Genomic DNA, 20633 nt, shown 5'->3' with positions numbered 1-20633 from the left:
GTGCTGTGTATCACTACCAGGTCAGGTCCATAAAAGCCTCCCACGAGTGACCCTATGTCTCTCTCTTCCCCCATGTACCTGATGGATGTTGATGCCTAAGGCAACTTCTGAGCTATCTGAGGAAGACAGGGCCCCTGTCAGTCTAAGTCTTTGAATAATGTTATGGAGCAGAGTCTCTGTCTCAGCCAACTGAGCAAGAATTCTATTGGGTTAAGCCATTGAGATTTCAGGACTTATCTGTTATGGCTGCTAGCCTTAACTAGTGCAGATCTGCAAACCCATAGGGCACAAGGAGCTTATCTGGGTCCAGTGGTTGTCACCAGAGGGTTATATCCTGGTTCAGCACTCTGGTTTCTCCTCTTATTTTAACCAAGAATAATCAGATAAAAGAACTTTGACTGAATTTCAACATTAATTAAAAGCCAGCTTGTCGGAAACTCTGCCCACTGCTCTCCCATGGCTGGGCGAGCTGATGTGCCCAAAAGCCTACCAAAACCCAGACACTTTCCCAGGGTAGGTTACCTTGGGAAGGCACCCCAAGAGGCAGAGGTCTATGAAGACTCTTTTGGAAGCCCAAGAAAACTCTGATGTAACATTTTGTGAGCATAGACATACTTTTATAAGCTTCTCATGGAGACCCAAAAGAGGTTAGGAACCTCTGCCCTGGGAATCTTCTCATGTGCTCTCAGGGTTTTACCTACCTTCAAAGCTGTTATCAGGAGCCTAGGTCTCCTTGACTTTCAATTTATACTTTCAAAAGTCTATGAGACATTTTCATGAATATGTCTTATAGGCACATCAAACTCAACATTTTAAAAATCTTTTTTTTCTTTTGCTGAGGAAGATTACCCCTGAGCTAACATCTGTGCCAGTCTTCCTCCACTTTATATGCGGGTTGCCGCCACAGCATGGCTGACGAATCGTGTAGGTCTGCGCCTGGGATCCAAAACAGGCAAACCTGGGATGCCAAAGTGGAACATGCCGAACTTTAACCACTACACCACGTGGCTGGCCCCTAAAAATCTCATTTAATCACCCAATCACCCAAAAGAGAAGATGTGAGTTATCTTTGATGCCTCACTGTCACGTTTGTCAGTCCTACCTCTGATGTTCTTAGCTTCCCGATTTTCCTTTCCTTAGTTTAAGTCCCATCATTTCTCCCAACTCTGCCACCATCATGAGCTGTACCCTCTGATAGGTCTCCTTACTTCTGTCCTTACTATGCCCAGAGTGATCCCATTAAAATTTAGGACAGATTATGTCACCCTCTGCTTAAACTCCAATGGCTTCCCCCATCATTCAGAGAAGCCAGAGTCTGGCCCGTGCCACCCACCCCACTCCACCTGTCCCCTCCTGCTCTTCCCTCCCTGACTCCATGCCAGCCACAGTACCGTTCCTCCATCGCGGCGGGCACCTCCCACCTTGAAGCTTTGGCTCTAGTTCATTCAAGCATGCAGCAATAGTAATTGAGTACTTGTGTATACTTTCTATAAAAATTATTTTGTGTTTACTTTTGCAGCTCCTCCTTATTCCTGAGAGGAGCCTTCACAGGGCTGTGCTCCAGCGCAGAGGGGTGCAGAGGGCATGCCTGTGCGTGGAGGAGGCAAGGTGGGCCCCACTCTCTGGCAGACAAACAAATAGAAGTGGCCCCAGGGAACAGGTGAAGGTTCTGAAGCAAGAATTTGTTCCAAGTGCATATGTGGGTGTGGACAGTGACCTCAGCAGAGACGTACATTTCAAAGCAGGTCACAAGCCTCTCTCAGTCTCCCAGCCGAGCCCTTCCCTTCCCTTTCTGGCCTGAGCTGGGTCAGGGAGAGGGGCTCCTAGTTCTCAAGCAAAACACAGGTACCTAAGTGCTAAGAGAGAATTACACAGCCTTATTTTTATTGGTATCTAGCAAAAAAAAAAAAAAATCAAAATTCCCTACTTGCTCCAACCCCACCTCCACCACCTTGGCCCACAGGGAGCAGTGTCTGCCTGGGGAGATCCTGCTGCCAGAGCTGTCCTTGGAACCTGGGCACCTGTGCACGGCCACTCCTTGTGCCTGCAAGGTGACCACAGGCCCCTTCCTCCACAACTTGGGGATGAAAGGGCAGCTGGTGTTTTTTCCAGCCCTCAGCTGTCAGCCTTGGGAACTTGGAAAAGATCAGCGATGTCCAGCAGAGCTTGGCGGATGTGGTTCCCAAAGCGCTGAGCATTCTGTGGGAGCCAAGAGCTAAGACCAGCCTCCAGGTGAGCCCCCCACCCCTCTGTCCCCACAAGCAAGGACTCTATCCCAGCCAGACAGGGCCATGGGCGGCGCCCCCTCCTCAGGCCTGAGTGGGAGCAGGAGAGACTTACCGTCTCTGAGCTTGAGAACTTGCTTGAAACGTGGAAGAAGATGGTGTTCTCTCCTGCAATCATGTAGGAAACCCCATAGCCATCATCTGCTACCTGAGGGCAGCACAAGGGGTGAAGAAGAACAGGTAAACCAAACCTGGAAGATCTATGAGGCAAGCTGATGTTATCCATGCTCTCCTCACAAGATTTGCAGCAAGGGGCCCCACCCCCAGACGCTGCATTTTTCCTGAGGTCAGGACCACCCCCAGGAAACAGTTTGAACATCAAAGAGGTCTGTTCCATACCCCACCTGGGGATCTAGGACCTCATGTTTCCCTCGGGAGAATCAAGATCACTGCCAGGGCATCTCTAGCTCCCTGACATACTAGCCCACATGAATGTCTTGGTGGGCGGGCTGGACTCTCCCAGAAGCACACTTCAGAAGGGAGACCAGCACAGGACATGGTCACACTCCAGCAGGGGTTAGCATGGGTGGGGTCCCAGGCACCTGTCCGCCGGGGTCGACAACTACCCTCTGTTTTCACATAGGGCAGGTCCAGGGCTGTGTTCCTGCCTCTGGTCTGACCTCCTCAATGCCCTGCACTTTCCACTGAAACCCCTGGGCCCTGGTCCTGCCTGCTTGCCCTCTTCAAGGGCACTTACAGGGCCAAAGCCACCGCCGGGGCCCAGGTGATTGGGGTACTGGTCTGGGTCAAACATGCGGATCTGGAATTGAGCAATCTGGCTGGTGGAGAGGCGCCAGGGTTCTGAGAGCACCTGCAACAGGGAGGCCGCAGTGGTCAGATGCCATGCACTCAGCGCACACCTGCTCACAGGTGGTGCCTGAGCCAGGCACTGTCCCGGCCAAGGATGCAGGAATGAATGGAGTGCAGGACTTTCCTGACTGCTGCCCCTGGTCCCCAGGGTCTGTTTTCACTACCACAGCATCTGCACAAAACCCTCCATTGAGTCTCAAGGCCCATGTGACCTGCCAGTCCCTCTGACCTCCCCTCCTTCAACCCTGTCCCTCCCTCGGCTCTGCCCCCTCCATCCCTGCTGTTCCTCACACACCACATACCCTTGCCTCAGGGTCTGGATACTGGAGGTTCCCTCTACCTGGACTCTGCCCAGCCTGATTCCCTGCAGCCTCTTCACTTTTCTCAGGAGCGCTGTCACCACCTGACATATCACACGTTTCTGTACCTCTCCACTCACAAGAACACCAGCTCTACAGGGAAGGCTCCTGTTCAGTGCTAGGACCACAGGCCTGGGTGCGGTGTGGAGCAGAAAAGCTGGCCCCAGCCCTCCAGGGCAACTTCAGGGGAGCCAGCCAGCCAGCCAGACAGTAAACAGGTCGAGATCCATTAGGAGAGGGTACGGGAACAGAAGACATGCCTGTCAACAACACTGACCTCAGCCAGGAAAGGAGAGCTGACCCCCAGGTACTTGGAGACCACGTAGAGGCAGAAGAGGTGCCTGTCAATCCCAGCCCCCGTCATGGCCAGGCGGTACATATTCTGGTGCTTTTCAGAAGCTTTCCGGAAGAGATTTTGGAGGTGTGCTTTCTAGGGGGCAGAAGTGGAGCAGTAAAGAGTAGCCCCGACCCTCAAGGCGGGCAGGAGGTGGAGGGATCACCTCACAGTGTGGCCGTGACCCCCTAGGGGTGGAGGTGTCACCTCACCATGTGGCCATGGGGGGCTCACCATGTGGGTCCCTTCCACCATGGCCTGAACAAAGGCTGTGGACTCGCTAGTACAGGAACGTACGGTCTCGGTCCGTCCCTCCCGGAACATTCTAGTCATCGAGGCTTCATAGGTCAGGCAGAACCTGCCCCTGTCCTGGGGAACACAGAGGGGTGAATCTGGCAGGTGGGCCCTGGTGCTGCCTGCCCGCTCAGCAGCCTGGCAGGGCTCCTACCCGGAAGTGAGCCAGCTGCAGGGCGATCTGCACAAAGGCGTCAGGGCTGGTCCGGCACTTCTTGATGAGGCCCTTGCCAAAGGGCAAGAACTGGAAGCAGTACAACTCCACGTCGTCTGCCAGTGCCTTGGCCACCTGGTAGGAACTCTCGATGACTGCCTGGCACTGTTCAGACATGGAAAGGGTCAGCTAGGGGCAGAGCTCTCCAAGCAGGACTTCAGGGTCATGTCTAGGAGGCCTGAGGTTTGGGTAACGGATGAAGGGCAAGGCTGGGGAGCCTCAGTGTACCCTCAACACTTCAGGAGGAGGGGACACAAAGGACAACCTGAAGGGCATCAGCCACCAAAGGCCAGGCTGGGCTTTGTGGGGAGGAGGGAGGTGCTGACAGGGGCTGCGTGGTCATGAGGCTCCCACCTCACATCTCTCTCTAACCACCAGATGGCCCTGGGATCTCTGTTCATCCTGTGGCCAGTCTGGACCTGTCCCTTCAGAAGCTCCTTTCCTTCCCCCTGAGAGTGGGGCTGGGCCAGAGTGGAGGAGGCGGCAGAGCGTCTTAGGTAATTGTCACTCTCACATGCCTGTCCCTGCCCCTTCTTGTCCTGCATACCTGGTCAGGAATGTCCCACTGCAGCCGCTGAGGAGGTGCCAGCATGGAGTTCGATTTGCCTATGCAGTGCCCAGCCTCCGTGTAGCCCAGGTGGAAGGTGTCAGTGCCTAGGACAAACTGCAGGGAGAAGGTCACACTGAGATGCTGTCCTCGTTACCCTCTGCCCCCTGAGCCTGCCCTGCAGGAACCCTCTCTGGGCCTGTTACCTCCCAGAGATGCCCTATGATAGGGGCGTCTGCCCACGCATGTTCTGTGTTGAGGCCCACGTGGCCATTCTTGAAGGAGATGAGAGTGAAAGACTTGTCGAACCACCTGCAGGAGCAGAAGAGGGAACAATGATGTAAGGGCAGGTGGAGAAGCCCAGCGGGGCCGTGTGCAGGGCTGGTGCTGTACCTGTTGTAGCAGTTGCCATGCAGCAGGGCCTTGCCATAGAGGCTGAGGCTGGCCTCGTCTTCAGGGTCGTAGTGGTGAGACTCCTCATCCAGGGCCACGAAGAAAGCAGCACGTTCGATGGCATCCAGAGAAGCCTTGTTCTTGCCAGAGCCAAAGAAGGCCTGGCGTGCCTGCGCCCACTCCACTCTAGGGGCACAAGAGCAGGGTGAGCAGCGGGGTCAATGTGGGCTGTGGGCCAAGGTACCTCCCAGGGACTGGAGTTGGGGTGAGGGGGGATTGCCAAGTGATCGTGGAAGGTGTTCCCATCCTCTGTTCACCCCCACGTAACCACTACCCTGTTAGAGATGGGCAGAGGTGCAGCGGGTTCTGGCAGCTACCCCACTGAAGTTGCCATCAGTGCCCCTCACTACCGGGGGTCCAGGTTTGGACAGAGGACTCCATGCCCGGCATGCCCCTCCCTTGCTCATGCCTCCGGCCTCAAGTTCTAGGGCAGCATGCAGGGCCGAGCTCCTCTCTTCATGGGGCCATGAACCTCAGCCAGGACAGCCCATGCCCACAGGCCCCAATACCTTCCCCCCGCAGTGAGGGCCGCCAGCCTCTCCTCCCCGGGCTGAGGCAGGGAGGGGTCATCCAGGATCCTCTGGAACTGCATCTCCAGGTCTCGGGGCTTGAGCAGGCGGGAGCCCTCATAGAGCCACACCTTGAAGAAGCGGCCCTTGTGGTAGACGGCCACATGTCTGCTGTCCGAGAGGTGCTGCAGCACGTCTGCGACAGAGGCCAGTGGGCAGGCCAAGGCAGGGCAGCAGGGAGCACCGCCCTTCCCCCGACTCCACCCTGGTACGGGTTCACCAACTGCACACTCGATGACCCATGAGGACCCTGCTTTGCCAGGCCTCTGCCTGGGCCTTCCTTGCCCAGTATGGGGGGCAGGATCATTTGCACTAAGCCAGGCCCTGTGCTGGGCGCTTCCATACCTCTCGTTTAATGGCAGCAACAGTCCTATGAGGCATTTCATAGAAGAGGAAACTGAAGCTCAAGAAAATTACACAAACTGTCCCAGTGTCAGAAACGCAGGCTGCTGCCCCTGCCAGATCCCTCGCTGAGCCCACCCGACCTCCTCTATGGGCTCCTTGAAGGGCGTCTTGTAAGCGCCACAGGGCAGCAGCACACCTCCTGCAGCTCTTTATAAGGAGACTACCTTCCCCTGCACTGTGAGCTCCTGGAAGGGAGGGGCCCCGCAGGGTCCCAGCACTAGCATTGTGCCTGTAAATAGCAGGTGTCACAAACTGACTATTTTCCACAGTTACACAACTCTGAGTCACCAAGGACACTTGCTGATGAGCACATAGTAGGGCGTCTAGCCATGGTGGGCCCACAGCTGGGAGGGAGGGGGCTCCATCCCAATGGCCCCATGATGGGTGCCCAGTACCTGTCTTCTTGCCTGGGATGCGGGTGGTGTTGAACATCCTCTCCATCTGGTAGGAGCACATAGGCACCATGCCCAGGGCCATCACCTGGAGGGAATGCCCAGCAGGGCTCAGAGGCAGGCCTCCTCTCCCTGTTGTGCCCTCAATCCTAACACAACTCACAGGCTTGATCTCTTCACGGTCCAGTTTACGGCGATACATGATCATGGCATGGACGATGTTTCCCAGGCGGGCTGCCTGCACATCTGTGTTCTTGACGAGCACAAAGTCCTACAGAGAGAGAGCAGAGCCTTCAGGGTGGCTATGACAGGTGTGCAGAGCAGCACCTCTCTGTCCAGGGTGTCACCTGGGTCTCCCTGCCAGAGGACTTGAGGTGTCTTGTCCCCACCCCCCAGTCCATCCTGCATATGTTGTCAGAGTGAACTGCCAGACATGAAATGCATAACTGATCAAGTCACTCCTCTGCTCCAGATTTGGCCTGAGCTGCTTTTCCATAACCTATTTCACTTGCTCCTGTTTTGTTTATTTTGCTTTAAGAAAGTGGTTCCCACCACTAAAAAGCAGCTTAAAACCTCTGGTACAGACAAGTTGTATATAAGTTTCTAGAGGGACAGTTTTGTGGAGGAGGAGGATTCCAGCATCTTACTCAGAGTGTGCTTTGGACCGTGGGAAAGGGGAGAGGTGCATGGTGTAGACCATGGCTGGGTGGCAGGAAGACCCAGTTGGCTAGGCATGGTTTGTACTGGGAGCAGGAGAAGGCCAGTCACATGGGACAGGGGCAGACAGTGACCACCTGACTCTAACAGAAGCAGCTCTGGATCCAAAGAGTGACACCAAGGAAGGCATGTTTAAGGAAGCTCCCTGGTAATGGTGTCAAGACAGTTGGAACCCATGGCTGGGAGGCCAGTGAGGGAACCAAGGAAGGATGTGACGGAGCCTGAGCTGAGCAGGGCAGTGAGCCTCAGGGACTTCAAGAGTGGACAGTGTCAGGTGATGGATCTACTAGATTCTCCGATCCTCAGTATCCCCATCATCCCTAAGCTGCTAAGACTCCTGGAGATTCTTCCAGGATCTCCCTCATCTTCCCTTTCCCTCAGACCTCACTCCAGAACCCCCACTTGCAGGTGGAAACTGTCACCAGGACTCTGGGCTGTTCTCCAGGTCCTTTGCCCTGAGACCTGGAGCTGGGGACAAAGCTGAGCACACAAGAGCGCCCATGGCTCTGGCTCTTACCATGACATAATAGTTGCTATTCACCACGAGGGGGGTCCTGCCTCGGAGGTAGATGTACTCTTCCCACCAATCACTCACCTATGGGCGAGAGGGAAGTTAGTGCTGGGGGGAAGGGTAGGGTGTGGGCAGCCAGGATACAGGTTGGCGAGAGTAAGTCAAGGAAGGGAAACTCACATAGTTAGTTGCCCACCACGACTTGAGTACCAGATACTTCTGCAGCCGAGGGGCAGTCTTGTCCTGGAATTCCTTGGCCAGCATCTCCATGCGGTAATATTCCTCGTTATCCAGCAAGGGCCGCACAGATTCCAGGTACTGTCCAGCCAGGTTATCGTCAGTGTGGGGGCCAGACAGTGATGGCTACCTCTGTCCTGACCCTCTTCCAACCCCAGGCCCATTGCTCTCAAGCCCACTCTTTGCAGGGGATAGACCCTTATGTTTGGACAAGTTCTCTGAGTCCAGCCTACTCTGCCCACTGGGATGCCCAACCCAGGCCTCACCCGCTGAATTGTGGCCGGCACACTAGGCACGGGAAGCTTGGGCAGAGATGTCTGGAAGCTGTAGAGCATGGGCCGCCGGCTGGACAGAAGGCGGACACAGATCTGGGGGTACAGAGCAGAGAGTGTTGGAGTGGGAGCCAGAGGAAAGAATGGAAACAAATTAGCAAACACTTGTGGAGCTGGGCCCCAGATCCTCAGAATCAGGACAAACCACGTGCCAGGGACCAGTGCCCCAAATGCCCCTCCCCTTCAGCTCAGAACTCCAAATGAGGCTCCCCCGGGGTCTCAAACCAGATGCCTAAACCCCTTCACTGGCTTCTACTCACAGCCCAGACTTTGGTAAAGTGGCTGGTCTGGCCATGCATCTCAAACATCCAACCGTGGTAGGAAAGAAGCAGTTTCAGGGTTTGGCGGAAGAAAAAGATACCCGTCATCCAGACCCCCGTGGAGAAGATGGCCATGCTGAGAAGTGCCCGGGTCTGCGGTGTCTGGTAGGGGCCACATCTGTCACAGAAAGGGAGAGAGCTGCAGGGGGTCCACGCAAAGCCAGCCTTGGGGAAATTCTGACTCTGCAGTCTTGGTGGTTGTGAGCCATCTTGGGGGAGGCGTCAAAGAAGAACCTCCCTGGGCACACTCACATCTGAGTATACCACTTACGAACGTGGGATTGAGATGATGGTGGTCCCCAAGGAAGGCTGCCCCTATGACCTCCAATGGCTATTGTCCTGTATCAGCCCAGCTCAGGAACCCTGGCCTTGCAGCCCACCCAACCCTCTCTCCTGGCCCCGCTTCTTACCCCTCAGGGAGGCATCTCTGGATATGAGAGACTAGCCCCATAGAGATGTCCACGTTGCAGTAGGAGGAACCCACTGTTGCCATGATGACAACCAGCCAGCTGGTAGGGCTGCCAGGGTATACACCCCTAAGGATGCCATTCTGTGGGGGCAGAAACAGGCACACTTATGGAGCAGGAAGGACTGTGGTAAGCAGGCACATGAGGTCCTGGTCTTCGCCTGGGAGGCTTTCTCCCTTCCTCACCTGCTGTGTTCTTATTCCTCCTTCATGCCTGGTCTTCCCTCTTCCACACTGCCACACCTGCAGTGCCCAATTACTCACTGTGTTGCACTGTCACTTCTTGCACACCCCTCTCCCCTCCACACCTTGAGCACCCCTCTGGTTTCTGCACTGGTAGAGCCTATCACCCAGCGGAACTGCCAGCTAAGGTGTGAGTGAAGGACCTTGACTATGGGGTAGCAGCTGACACCTGGCCTCTGCCTCCCTGGGAGGCTCTATTCTGCACCTGCTGGGAAGAAGGGGCCAGGAGAACCCCCTGCGCCCACCTTGATGCGAATCAGACGTTTTTTCCAGGAGTTGATCCCGGACAGATAAACGTGTTTCAGGGCCTCCCGACTGAGCTGGAAGTCGACCCCATCTGGGGTCACCGTGAACTGAAAGGCCACGGCTTGGTGTGCTTCCGCCATCCTGGGGGTTGGCTGGCACCTGGGAGGGAGCAGGAGGGTGCAGGAGGGTGCGCGGGGCGGCTCAGGTCAGCTGGCCCTCGGCCGCCTGCCCCGCCCAGGCCCTCCGCCCCCCACCACCCCGTCCCCCAGCCCCCCGCCAACGGCCGGCCGCTGAACCGCCGTGCCGGCGTTGCAGGGAGGCTCCGCCGCAGTGATGCAAGGATCGGGGCCTTGAAAACCTCACGAGCCCGGAGGACACTAAAGGGCGGCCTTGGGGTGGGGGCAAGAGGCGCCCCGGGAAGCGGAGTCCATCCAGGACCCCCCACCCAACCCCGACCAAATGGGATCCCGGCGCGCACCTCGCCCCGTGCACCGTCCCAGGACTCCGAGAAAGGTAGGTAGCCTTGTGCTGCCCCCCACTCCACTCACGGCTTGGGTTTGCTCCTGTCCGCGTCTGGGGCCAGTCGCTCTGGCCCGTGTCCCCACGTCCTTCAGGACTGACCAACCCCGCCCCGCCCTCACTGGGAACCTGACACCCACTCCCAAATTTGGGTTGAGAAAACAGATGGGGGGCGGCAACCAGAATCCCCTCCCCTCGGTGGTGGAAATGGGGGGGGGGTCGGGTTTCTGCAAGCCCAAGATTGTTCAAAGGTCTGGGAACCTGGGGGGGGGCCAAAGGGTCTCACGTGAGGGTGGCGGCATTAGAGCTAAAAATAGCCAAATGTAGGGGAAAGGTCATCAGTGTGTCAGCTGTGCTGTCGGTCCCTTGATCTCCAGTGCTCCGGGTTGGGCAGTCTCACCCCAGGCCCTCTTTGTACCCCCATTGCTCCCCAGTCCCCCACCCAAGTCCTCTTAATATTTATCACTTCTAAGCTGGAGCCAGGGAGTGAGGAGGGCAGCTGGTTCCAATGAGCAGAGAGGACCCTTAACCACTTTCAAGCCCAGAAGCACTAAGCAGCCACACTTTTCAGGAGGGGAAACTGAGGCTCAGAGCAGTGGTCACTTTGTCAATCTATGTGCATTTCTTGGTTGGTACTTTCTGCTGCACTCCAGCAGGGCTAAGACAGAGTGTGAGGGAACAAGCTTGTTTATTGTCTTTAGGTACACAGCCCAGGGGCTCCCGCCCGCTCGCCTGCAGTGAGGACCTGCTCAAACCTGGGGTGAGGTCAGCCTCCTCAACCCCAGTCTGACTCCGGGGGGCTCAGCCCAGTCCCCAGGGCTTCCTGCTCTTTGCCCCTCCCTCCAAGGTCCTGCCCTGGAGGCTCCGGGAGAAATCCAAGGAGTTGGGAGGTAGAGAGTCAGGACGAGGGATGGAAGCTGGTCAGCTGCCCCTTCTGCTGGAAGTAGAACTGGAACCGAGACTGGGCATACTCCTAGGGAAGGAAGCCCATCACATACGTCAGTGAGAAGGCATGGGACTAGCACTCCAACCCCACTCAGCCTGCCCATAGGCCACCCAGGACTGCCCAGATTTTCTGGAGAACAGATGCCCCTGCTGCTTCCCCTCCCCCGACTTAGCCCCCCCACCCCAGGTTATTTACCAAGTAACCAAATTCTATGGTGGACATGGATGCCTGGAGGATGGACCAAAGACCCCAAAAGAAATGGGATGCCAGAGCATACCTGAAGGTACAGAAAAGTAGAGTTCACAGCACATCTGGCATTGCCTGGATCCCCTCCTCGAGGCTGGTCAAGCCCCGCTGCCCTAACCCCTACCCTGTCCTGACTCTTACCACTCTCAAACTGTCCCTCCCTGTCAGCCTCATACCTCATCCTTGCTCCCTGCCCCCACTTTGCACTGCACCCTTACCTGTAGCCCCGTGAGTCTGACTGTCTGCATCTTCCTCTGCCCCCTGCTCCACCCCCACCCCACCCATCTTTCCTCACCGATTGACCTCTACCAGCAAATCTTCTTCCAGTTTCTTCTGCTCCTCTCGGGAGATGGTCTCACCTTTTTTTACCTCCGCCAGGTAATGGCGAATAAAATGAAGCTGACATCAACAGATGAGAGTCAGGAAATAAGCAGACTGTGGAGCATTTCCCAGTTAACACCCCTTCTCATCATTTCGTTCAAACTTCACCTTCCTCATCCCTTATAGGCCAGGTCCTGCTCCCCAGCCTCTAGCCCACATACCTGCTGTCCCCGGGTGGGGTAGTCTGCAGCCTGTGCTTTGTAGAAAGGCCACTCCTCGTGAGTATAATCATAAACCCACTCACAAAAATGGTTCGCGATGTCAAAGCCCCTGAAGGAATAAGGTGGATACTCAGTCCCTAAATACCCTGGGTGGCTGGGATGCACAGATGAAAGCTAGGTCTGTTTTCCAGGGTACTGAGGGAACAGACCTATGGGAAGCCGTCCTCTCACCCTCACCTGTAGTTATAACTGCTGTACTCAAAGTCGACCAGCATGAGACTGTCGACATCTTCTGGCTCTGAGAGCAGTAAGATGTTCCCTAGGAGAATGTGGTAGGATTCTGGTCACTCCAGGGCCCTCTGGGCCTCCTCACCTTAGGCTGGGAAACTCAAGACATGTTTTACCTTCCTGAATGTCGTTATGGCAGAAGACCACTGGTGATGGGGTAGAATCTAGCAACTTCCTGCAGGGAAACAGGGGCATGGGTCCTGAGCAACAGTGACTAGAGGAGGGTCAGAGCCACCCTCCCTGACCCCAGCCTTCACCAAATCTTGGGGAGGACCCTGTGCTCTTCTGCTCGCCATCCTGCCTGCCCTCACCTGAGGCTGCCCATCTCATCCTTCAGTCTGTACATCTCCAGCAGGTTCATCTGGGGGAGGCCAGTCGGGGGCAGATCCTGGATCTGCTTTAAGTACCTGAAGCCCAAAGAATAGGATATAGTCATCCTACTATCCCTCCCCACCCCTTTCCTATCTACCCCAGGCCAGGCTATCCTACCCGTTTTCCTGTCACTATGACTTGTCTGGCAAACGTCTGGAAGCCTGTTCTGTGAGACCATGCTAGACCCGGGGACACCTGATCCACACAAGTGGAGGGCTGGACAGAGTCATGTACGCAGCCAGTCACAGCCCAGGGTGGTAACTGCCAGCATGAGGGTTCAGCCAGGGTGTGCAGGAGCCTTGAGGAGGCCCCTGACTCACCGCTCCATGGTCCCAAACAGCCAGTGGGGCTCCTTAGTGAAAGGCATCTCCATGCCGTGGAAGCGGGCCATCTTCGTGGCAATGGCGGCTGACAACACCGGATCTCGAAGCTCACGCGTTGTCAAGGGCCGACTCTGCACCCAGGAACCTATCAGGGTGGTGAGGGGGCTGGGGCAGGAGGGGAGCGGGGTGGCGGAATGGGGGGAGGTCAGGGTCTTGGGGAAAATTCCCTACCTGGGGCGAGGGATGTGAAGGCAGACACTGGGAAGGGGGCTGGGGGCTGGGGAAGGAGGTGCCTTGGGGAGGTCAGGGCCGGGCTGGGCTCGTACTGGGATGTACTGCTCCAGCCGGCCCTCTGGAAAGACTCCGTAGAGCTGGGGCCCCAATGACCGCTCTGCGAGGATGGCGAACATCACGCTTTCGAGGACCAAGGAATCCACGCCCTGAAGGAAGACGGACAGCAAAGGGGCCGGAGGCAAAGCGGCACCGACACACAGGAGGGGCTGCCTTCTCCTCCCACGGCAGCCGGCGCGTCCTCTGCCTGGAACGCCGTCCCGGGAGCGGACAAGGCCCCGCCCGAGCCTTGGGGTCCTGCCCCCCGGGCCGGCGCCGGCCCTCACCTGCAGGATGGCCCCGTACAGCCGCAACAGCACCTCGCGCGGCTCCGCGCCCACGCTGGGCAGGTGGTCCGGCAGCGCGCAGCGGAACAGCAGGTTGCTGAGGCCCCCGCTGCAGGCCACGGCAGCGCGTTCAGCCCCCGGCCAGCCGCCTGGGACCCTCGGCGCTCCCGCCCGCACACGCCCCCTGACCTCTGAACTCCCACCTCACGGGGTCAACCCTCAGCTCCTCCGGCCGCGCTCGGCGCCAGGCGCCGCCCAAGTACTCGCGGCACCACTGGTAGGCTCGGCGCTCGGCGTCACGCGACCGCGCTGAGCCGCGCCGCGCGTTCGGGGCCGCGTCGGGGCACTTAGACCGCAGCAAGCTGTCCTTGGCCAAGCGGCCGGCGACAGCCCCGCCTCCGGCCGCAGCTGTCCCTTCGGCCGCCATAGCGCGGGCTTGGCCGGGCCCAACGCCCAGCCGAGCTCAGCCCACTTCGGACGGGTTCGGCTTCTTCCGGCTGCGCTCGGCTCTGCTTCCGGCTAACCTGAGCTTCCGGTCACACTCGGGTCTCTCCGGCTCTATTCGGCTCTTTGCGGCGCCGCTCGGCTCTCTCCGTGTGCCTGGTCCGGGGGCCCTTTCCGAAGGCCAGATTCCGCGCGTCTCCGCCATTCCCCGCCCCTGCTCAGGGCTAAGACCAATGGCCTCTCTCTCTGGGCGGGGCCGCTCGAAAGGCAGGCTGCTGTTGGATTGTGACCCGGAACTAAGAAACAGCGTGGGCCAATCAGAAGCGCCATGAGGGGTTGGGCCTGCCGCCCTGCAGCGTGTCACGTGGGTAAGTCACGTGGGCAAATCACATGGGCAGCTGGCGTGTCCGCGGCTAGCGTGCGAATTGGTCTCTCCGCGGGAGTGGAGCGGGCAGAGTGCTTAAGGGTAGGTGTGCCCCGGAAACTGCCGGTGAGGGAAGATGGGCCTTCGCCTGGGTAGGGGAGTGGGCGGGACAGTGGAGCAAGGAGTTGAGCCACTGAGTGTGGCCAGCCCTGAGTGCGTATCACACCAAGGGGAGGAGAACGTGTGTGTGACTCACCTCTAGGGCTGGAGAGTGTGGGGCACACGGTCGGTGCCGAGTAAATATCTGCTGATGAGTGAATGAAAGATCGGGACCCTTGGGACAATCCCGATGGCTCCAAAACCCTTAAATCCCTAGTCACCGCCGAGACTCCCGGGTGGATTGGAGCGCAACTCTGGGAGGTGGGTCTTGTTGCCCTGAGTGACACTAACATCTCCATACCCCACTCTACTCCCCTTCTTGCCTCTAGACCTAGAACCAATTACAGAATCACTCCCAGGAGGAGTAGGCTCACACCTTAGAGCAGACACCCGGGGCCGCACCGCGTCTCCTTGGTTCACCGAAGAGCGCTCAGACTCACGTTGATGGGGTCCCGCCTGAGGTTCGTCTTCTGCATTTCTGCTTCTGCCCCAGACTGGAGTGGCAGCCAGCATGACCTGACCCACAGGGATCTGTGGCAGTGCCTGTTGGACCATGGTGTTCTTTGGGGTGAAATAGGTAGGCAGCTGACTAGAGCTGTTTGATTTGAGTAACCAGAAAGACATCAAGAGTTGTTGATCAGAAGGCGAATGTCAGTTGCTGCAGTGGAAAATCATGATCCCTCACTCTATTTAAATCTAGTTTTGACACCTAGAGCTCACTGGTCGAAAAGGACCTTGGTCCCTTCCAGGAAGGATTCTACAATGCCACGATAAGTATATACAAAACATACTCCTCCAGTCCTTCCCCAAAGGGATCTAGAGCCACTTAACAAAGCAACTAATTGACTTTGCAAAAGCGACTCTCCAGGTCTTTCAAGGACTGTTAGATACAGGATCTGAGCTGACACTTATGCCAGGGTACCTGAAGCATCGTGAGCCACTGGTTAGAATAGGGGCTATGGAAGTCAGGTGATAAATGGAATCCTGACCCATATCCTGTGGTTACTTCTCTGGTCCCAGTGCACACTTGGGATGATTACATGTAGCAGTAGGAAGAGCCTGTACATTGATCTCTTATCTGTGGAATAAGAAAGATTATGGTAGGAAGAGCAAAGTGGAAGCCCCTGAAACTCCCCATCCCTCTGCCACCCCCTCTAGGATACTAAATCAGAAACAATGCTGCATTTCAGGTGGGATTGCAGAGGTTGTGTCACTCTTGAAGACAAAAAAGTGGTTGTCCCCTTTACATCCCCTTCAATTCACCTGAATGGTCTCTGCAAAATCCAGATGGATTCAAGTAAATAATGGTGGTGTACCACAGACTTAGCCAAGTAGTATCTCCAATCACAGCAGCTGTGTCAGATGAGGTATCTTTACTGGAACCAATTAATGCATCTCTGGCACTTAATAATGCAATTATTGATGTGGTTAACATTCTTTTCAATTTCCAGTAATAAAGAGTAAATTTCCAACAGCAGTTCACATTTATATGGGAAGGACAGCCAAACATATTCGTTGTCTTGCTTCAAGGCTGTTTTGACACTCCTGCTCTCTGTCACAACATAATCCATTGAGACCTTGATCATCTGGATGTTCCACATAACATTGATGACATCATGCTAGTTGGACACCATGAAGAAGAAAGTGACAAGTGCTCTGTCCTTGGTAAGACAATGCATGTCAGGGGGTGAGAGAGAAACCCTCAGAAGTTCTGGAGCCTGTCATCAGTGAAGTTTTCAGGGGTGCAGCATTGTAGGGCAGATCAGGGCATCACCTCTTAGATAAGGACAAGTTTTGCATTTGGTATCCCTATCACAAAGAAGGAGGCATAGCGCTTGACGCATGTTGGGATTTTGGAGTTAGTGTGTACCACACTTGGGAATACTGTTCTGACCTATTTATTGGGTAACTTGGAAGACTGCTAGTTTTGAGTGGGGCCCAGAGTAAAGGAGGGCTCTGTTGAAGATCCATATTGGAGGGTGAGTTCCCTTGCCACTTAGCAATGGGTTAGGGTTGGGCTTATTTGTGGTAGGTAGGGACCCTGCATGGTACCTTTGGCAGGCTGTAACAGGAGATTTGCAGTGCACACTCCTAGGATTCTGAAGCAAGACGATGCCTACTGCAGTGGAGAACTACTCAGCAATTGAAAGCAGCTCCTGGTACACTGCTGGACCCAAGTAGAGACTGAGTGCCTGATTATGGGGCATCAAATGACCATGTGACCTGAGCCAGATACTGACAGACCCACCAAACCAATAGGTTAGGCAGGCTCAGTAGCAACTCATGGCACAATGAAAAAGGATTGGACCCAAGCTTGTATAGAGGGCACAAGTCGTTTATAGGAAGAGGTGGCTGTGGCCTCCACATCTCCTACCTTGTTGCACCGATGCCTCTTTTTTAGCAGACAGGAAGAAAAATTCAGGTCTGGTTCAGAGATGGATCAGCTTGATGTGTTGGTATGAGCTGAAGATGAACCATTGCTGCATTGCAGTCCCTCTCAGGGTGGCTCTAAATGACAGTAATGAAGAGAAATCCTCCAGAGGGCGGAGCTTCGAGCAGTATGCTTGGATATCCACTTTGGAGGGAGGGAGTGGAGTGGACACTGTAGTGGCGTAAGGAAGAGATGCACATGAACATCTGGGTTGTGACAGATGTCTTGCTAGTTGGTCAGGCACCTGGAAAAAGCAGGAGGGGCATATTGGAGACAAGGAGGTCTGGGAAAGAAGATGGATCTCTGCGAGTGATCACAAGGCTGTGAATCTTTGTGCCTCATGTTAATACTCACTGCAGAGGGGTCACTGAGCAACAAAGGGGGCTAGATAAAGCTCAGCCAGCTTCTGTCCTTTTGTGCTTGTGCATCAGGCCCATGACTGGAGTGCCATCGTGGTAGGACTGCAGTTTATGCCCACCAACACAGGGTCTCTTATCAGGGCTTATCTAATTATTATTGCTGCTGAATTTCTGACCTGTTAGCAGCCAAGATTAGTGCTGAGCTCCTGATATGGTACCATCCCTGGATGAGTTGGCGATGGGGTGGTTACAGCAGATCCTTTCCACCCAGGAGGGAGCATTAATTCATCTTACTGGAATTGACACATGCTCTGGGTACGGGTTTGCCTTTCTGATCCACGATGTCTGAGTGGCATCACTATTCAGGAGCTTAGAGAATGCTCGATTTACCAACATGAGTTCATGTATAACATCACTTTGGGCCAAGAAACTCATTTTACAGTGAAAGAGGTACAATGGTGTATGGATTGCCAAGGGATCCACTGCTTCTCTAATATCCTGCCTTGTCTACAAGCAGTCAGTCTAACTGAAAGATGTAATGACCTCTTAAAGACTTAGCTAAGTCCTAGCTCTAGGATGTATCTGAGGAGTTGGGGTATATAACCTGAATCAAAGCCCAGTATATGGTGCTGTGCCTCCAGTGGACAGAATATGTGGATCCAGGAACAAAGACACAGGTCCAAGAATCCAGGGGTTGAGATTAGCTCTCTGTCACCATCATTCTCTGTGCTCCACTTGTATTATTTGCACATTGTGTCTCTATAGCATTAAGGTCTGCTGGATTAAAGCCCCTGGTTTCCAGGTAGGGAACACTTCCATGAGGGGTCTTCCACTGCTTCCAGGGAAGGACACCTCTGCTGAACCTGAATCTGCGAATTCCACCCACTTTGAACTCCTCATGCTGGTGGACCAGCAGGCAGAGAAGGAGGGGATAATTGATCCTGATTATTACGAGGAGATAGGGTTGCTGCTAATTAATGGGGCAATCAGGATTTGGTCTGGCACTTGGAGGCTTCCCCTGGGTCTGTCTGCTTGCTTCCATGCCAAGTGACAACAGTGAAAAGGCATTTTCAGCAGCCACAGCCTGCCAAGGGCAAGGCAGCCAAGGGCTCAGACCCCTCAGGGATGGAGATCTGGGTAAGGCCATCAGGCAAGCCATGTAAGCTAGCTGTGATGTTGGCTGAGGATGAGGGAAGTCTAGGACAGGTGGAGGAGAAGGGAGATACTAAATAGCAATTACAGCCTCAAGAGCAGCTGCAGCAGTGGGGACTGTATTTGTTTTAACCCTCTTATATTAAGTCTTTTGTAAAGGTTGTAACCAGCCTTCACCTCAAAGAATCATGACAGAACGGACTTAATATGGTGCCCAAGTAGATCTGAGGGGTGCAAGTGCTGGTGTCTTGACTGATGCCCTCATCACACCTTTAATTGCAGTGGACTTACAGAGCTGCCTCTCTGGCACCTGCTGTGTGTCTCTGCACCATCTGCCCCATGGCTTCTCTGATGCCACAGGAGCCCACTTGGCCTGCTTACCAACACAGCTTAGGTCTCTGGGGGCAACCTCAGGGACTGGAGACAGGAGTCAGTGGATGAATAGTTGGACAACCCTAGGAGGCATCCTGTATATTTCTCAGGAGGTCCTGGTGAAGTCAAAGTGCTGTTACCCAGAGTAGTAACCTCAGGAACACACTGCTATGTTTTGATACCTCCTATCCTGTCTCACTGTCCCCCTCTGTCACTTCTGTTTCATGGGATCATATCCTGAACAAACCACTTATACCCAAGTCTTTGTCTTAGGCTCTGCTTTCAGAAGAACCCAAAAAAGACACACTAAAAGAAAGGTTATTTCCAGTTTATATCGGCAAAAAAATGTGGGGGAATGTGTGTGGGAATGGATTATGAGGCGAGAAAGCCAAGAATTAACTGTACTTCAAATTTATCGACTAGGGTGTGCTCCAAAGGGATTCTGGACTCAGTGTTTTGGTTAAAGTGCTGGAAATAGTTGTAACTGTGCTTTCTTGGCTGAATGAAGCCTGGACTCATTGGCATCTTACTCTGATGAGAAGATAAGAATGTACTGGAATAGACTTGTCATGTATATGACCTGGCCCCAGTCTCTATATTTTTCTTGGTTAGTCCGTTATGTTGATTTAAAAAATATATTTGATAGATTATGTCTTGAATTTCTTTTCCAGGAGGTGAAGGGTTGTAAAGTATTTGATATGTGTTGGGTCTGTTGGGGTTGTAAACCCTGATTGGTCTCATTTATGCCCACGACTTCAATTAGTATCCATATGCTTGTGATTGGATAACAACTTGACTAGGTAGAATATTCTTGGGTCACTGTCAGTTGCCTATTGCCACTGTAACAAATTACCACAAGCTTGGTAACTTAAAACAACAAATTTATTCTCTCTCAGTCCTGGAGACCAGAAGTTCAAAATCAGTATCACTGGGCCAAAATCAAGGTGTGGGCTGCATTCTCTCTGGAGACTCGAAGGGAGAATCCATTCCTGGCCTCCTCCAGATTCTGATGGCTGCACCCATTCCTTGGTGTGTGGCTGCATCACTCCAGTCTCTGCCTCCATGGTCAATATTGCTTCCTCTTCTGTCTGTGTAATCTCCTTCTGCCTCTCTTGTAAGCACACTTGTGATCACATTTTGGGCCAACCTGGATAATCCAGGATAATCTCCTCATCTCAAAATCCTTAATTTAATCACCTCTGCAAAGATCCTTTTTCCAAACAAGGTAGCATCTACAGGTTCCAGGTGTTAGTACTTGGATATCTTTTGGGGGGACCATTTTTCAGCCTACCACAGTCACTGTTGCTTTCCCTCACAGCTTTCAGTTCATCATGCCACTGTGTCCTAGTCCTTGAATATTGCAGTTGAAAAGTTCTGAGTCCAGCCTGATTTTTCTGCCTGAATCCTTGAAGAAGTATGGTAATTTGTTTATTCATTTAAAATGATGATAAATCCATGGAGCAACAAAAGACCCCAAATAGCCAAAGGATTCCTGAGGAAAAAGAACAAAGCTGGAGGTATCACACTCCCTGATTTCAAGTTATACTACAAAGCCATAGTAACCAAAACAGCATGGTACTGGCACAAAAACAGACACACAGATCAATGGAACAGAACTGAGAGCCCAGAAGTAAACCCACACGTTTATGAACAGCTAATATTCGACAAGGGAGCCAAAAGCATACGATGGAGAAAGGAGAGTCTCTTCAATAAATGGTGTTGGGAGAACTGGACAGCCACATGCCGAAGAATGAAAGTAGACAAT

The 20633-nt window shown here is 54.2% G+C and overlaps 2 protein-coding genes and 1 long non-coding RNA gene across 11 annotated transcripts; 1 reads left to right on the top strand and 2 right to left on the bottom strand.

The window, feature by feature from the left end:
- Positions 1-1867: 1867 nt before the first annotated feature.
- CPT1B (carnitine palmitoyltransferase 1B) lies at positions 1868-10783 on the bottom strand. 5 transcript variants are annotated; one of them, XM_046646228.1, is made up of 20 exons: positions 10213-10783; positions 9734-9893; positions 9190-9329; positions 8720-8897; positions 8394-8495; positions 8071-8208; positions 7897-7974; positions 6826-6933; positions 6666-6750; positions 5806-6001; positions 5237-5422; positions 5050-5155; positions 4844-4960; positions 4237-4401; positions 4023-4157; positions 3732-3884; positions 3398-3547; positions 2983-3096; positions 2341-2433; positions 1868-2199 (listed from the first exon to the last, which is right to left on the bottom strand). In XM_046646228.1, exons 2-20 carry the CDS (start codon positions 9872-9874, stop codon positions 2116-2118), a joined length of 2469 nt encoding a protein of 822 aa, XP_046502184.1. In that variant the 5' UTR covers positions 9875-9893; positions 10213-10783; the 3' UTR covers positions 1868-2115. The 5 variants fall into 5 exon arrangements, with proteins under 5 accessions (XP_046502184.1, XP_046502185.1, XP_046502186.1 ...); XM_046646229.1 differs by having other exon boundaries at positions 10283-10783; XM_046646230.1 differs by lacking the exon at positions 3398-3547.
- A 141-nt stretch (positions 10784-10924) lies between these two features.
- On the bottom strand, positions 10925-14061 carry CHKB (choline kinase beta). Of its 4 annotated transcripts, XM_046646236.1 has the most exons (11): positions 13791-14061; positions 13588-13696; positions 13297-13410; positions 12968-13101; positions 12587-12682; positions 12392-12450; positions 12225-12306; positions 11988-12096; positions 11741-11844; positions 11395-11476; positions 10925-11226 (listed from the first exon to the last, which is right to left on the bottom strand). In XM_046646236.1, exons 1-11 carry the CDS (start codon positions 14012-14014, stop codon positions 11152-11154), a joined length of 1188 nt encoding a protein of 395 aa, XP_046502192.1. In that variant the 5' UTR covers positions 14015-14061; the 3' UTR covers positions 10925-11151. The 4 variants fall into 4 exon arrangements, with proteins under 4 accessions (XP_046502192.1, XP_046502190.1, XP_046502191.1 ...); XM_046646234.1 differs by having other exon boundaries at positions 13297-13696; XM_046646235.1 differs by lacking the exon at positions 11741-11844.
- A 206-nt stretch (positions 14062-14267) lies between these two features.
- On the top strand, positions 14268-20402 carry LOC124230307 (uncharacterized). 2 transcript variants are annotated; one of them, XR_006886136.1, is made up of 3 exons: positions 14268-14399; positions 14884-15131; positions 16006-20402. It is a non-coding gene; the product is annotated as an uncharacterized LOC124230307 (long non-coding RNA). The 2 variants fall into 2 exon arrangements; XR_006886135.1 differs by lacking the exon at positions 14268-14399 and adding an exon at positions 14419-14497.
- Positions 20403-20633: the final 231 nt, after the last annotated feature.

The sequence above is a fragment of the Equus quagga genome, chromosome 19, assembly GCF_021613505.1.
Source record: "Equus quagga isolate Etosha38 chromosome 19, UCLA_HA_Equagga_1.0, whole genome shotgun sequence".
Lineage (NCBI taxonomy): Eukaryota > Metazoa > Chordata > Mammalia > Perissodactyla > Equidae > Equus > Equus quagga.
Note: the sequence above shows the minus strand (reverse complement) of the source record. Positions and strands in the feature narration are given on the sequence as shown.

What these genes read in the sequence shown, in the direction of transcription:
- CPT1B (XM_046646228.1), bottom strand. Translation starts at nt 9,874, where the DNA reads ATGGCGGAAGCACACCAAGCCGTGGCCTTTCAGTTCACGGTGACCCCA. An exon ending in CATGGCAACTGCTACAACAG is followed by an intron (nt 5,156 to 5,236) that starts GTACAGCACCAG and finishes CTGCTCCTGCAG; the next exon opens with GTGGTTCGACAAGTCTTTCA. An exon ending in TGGTGGAAGGGACCCACATG is followed by an intron (nt 3,885 to 4,022) that starts GTGAGCCCCCCA and finishes TCTGCCCCCTAG; the next exon opens with AAAGCACACCTCCAAAATCT.
- CHKB (XM_046646233.1), bottom strand. Translation starts at nt 14,014, where the DNA reads ATGGCGGCCGAAGGGACAGCTGCGGCCGGAGGCGGGGCTGTCGCCGGC. An exon ending in GATGAGATGGGCAGCCTCAG is followed by an intron (nt 12,451 to 12,586) that starts GTGAGGGCAGGC and finishes GTTTCCCTGCAG; the next exon opens with GAAGTTGCTAGATTCTACCC. An exon ending in CCATAACGACATTCAGGAAG is followed by an intron (nt 12,307 to 12,391) that starts GTAAAACATGTC and finishes ACATTCTCCTAG; the next exon opens with GGAACATCTTACTGCTCTCA.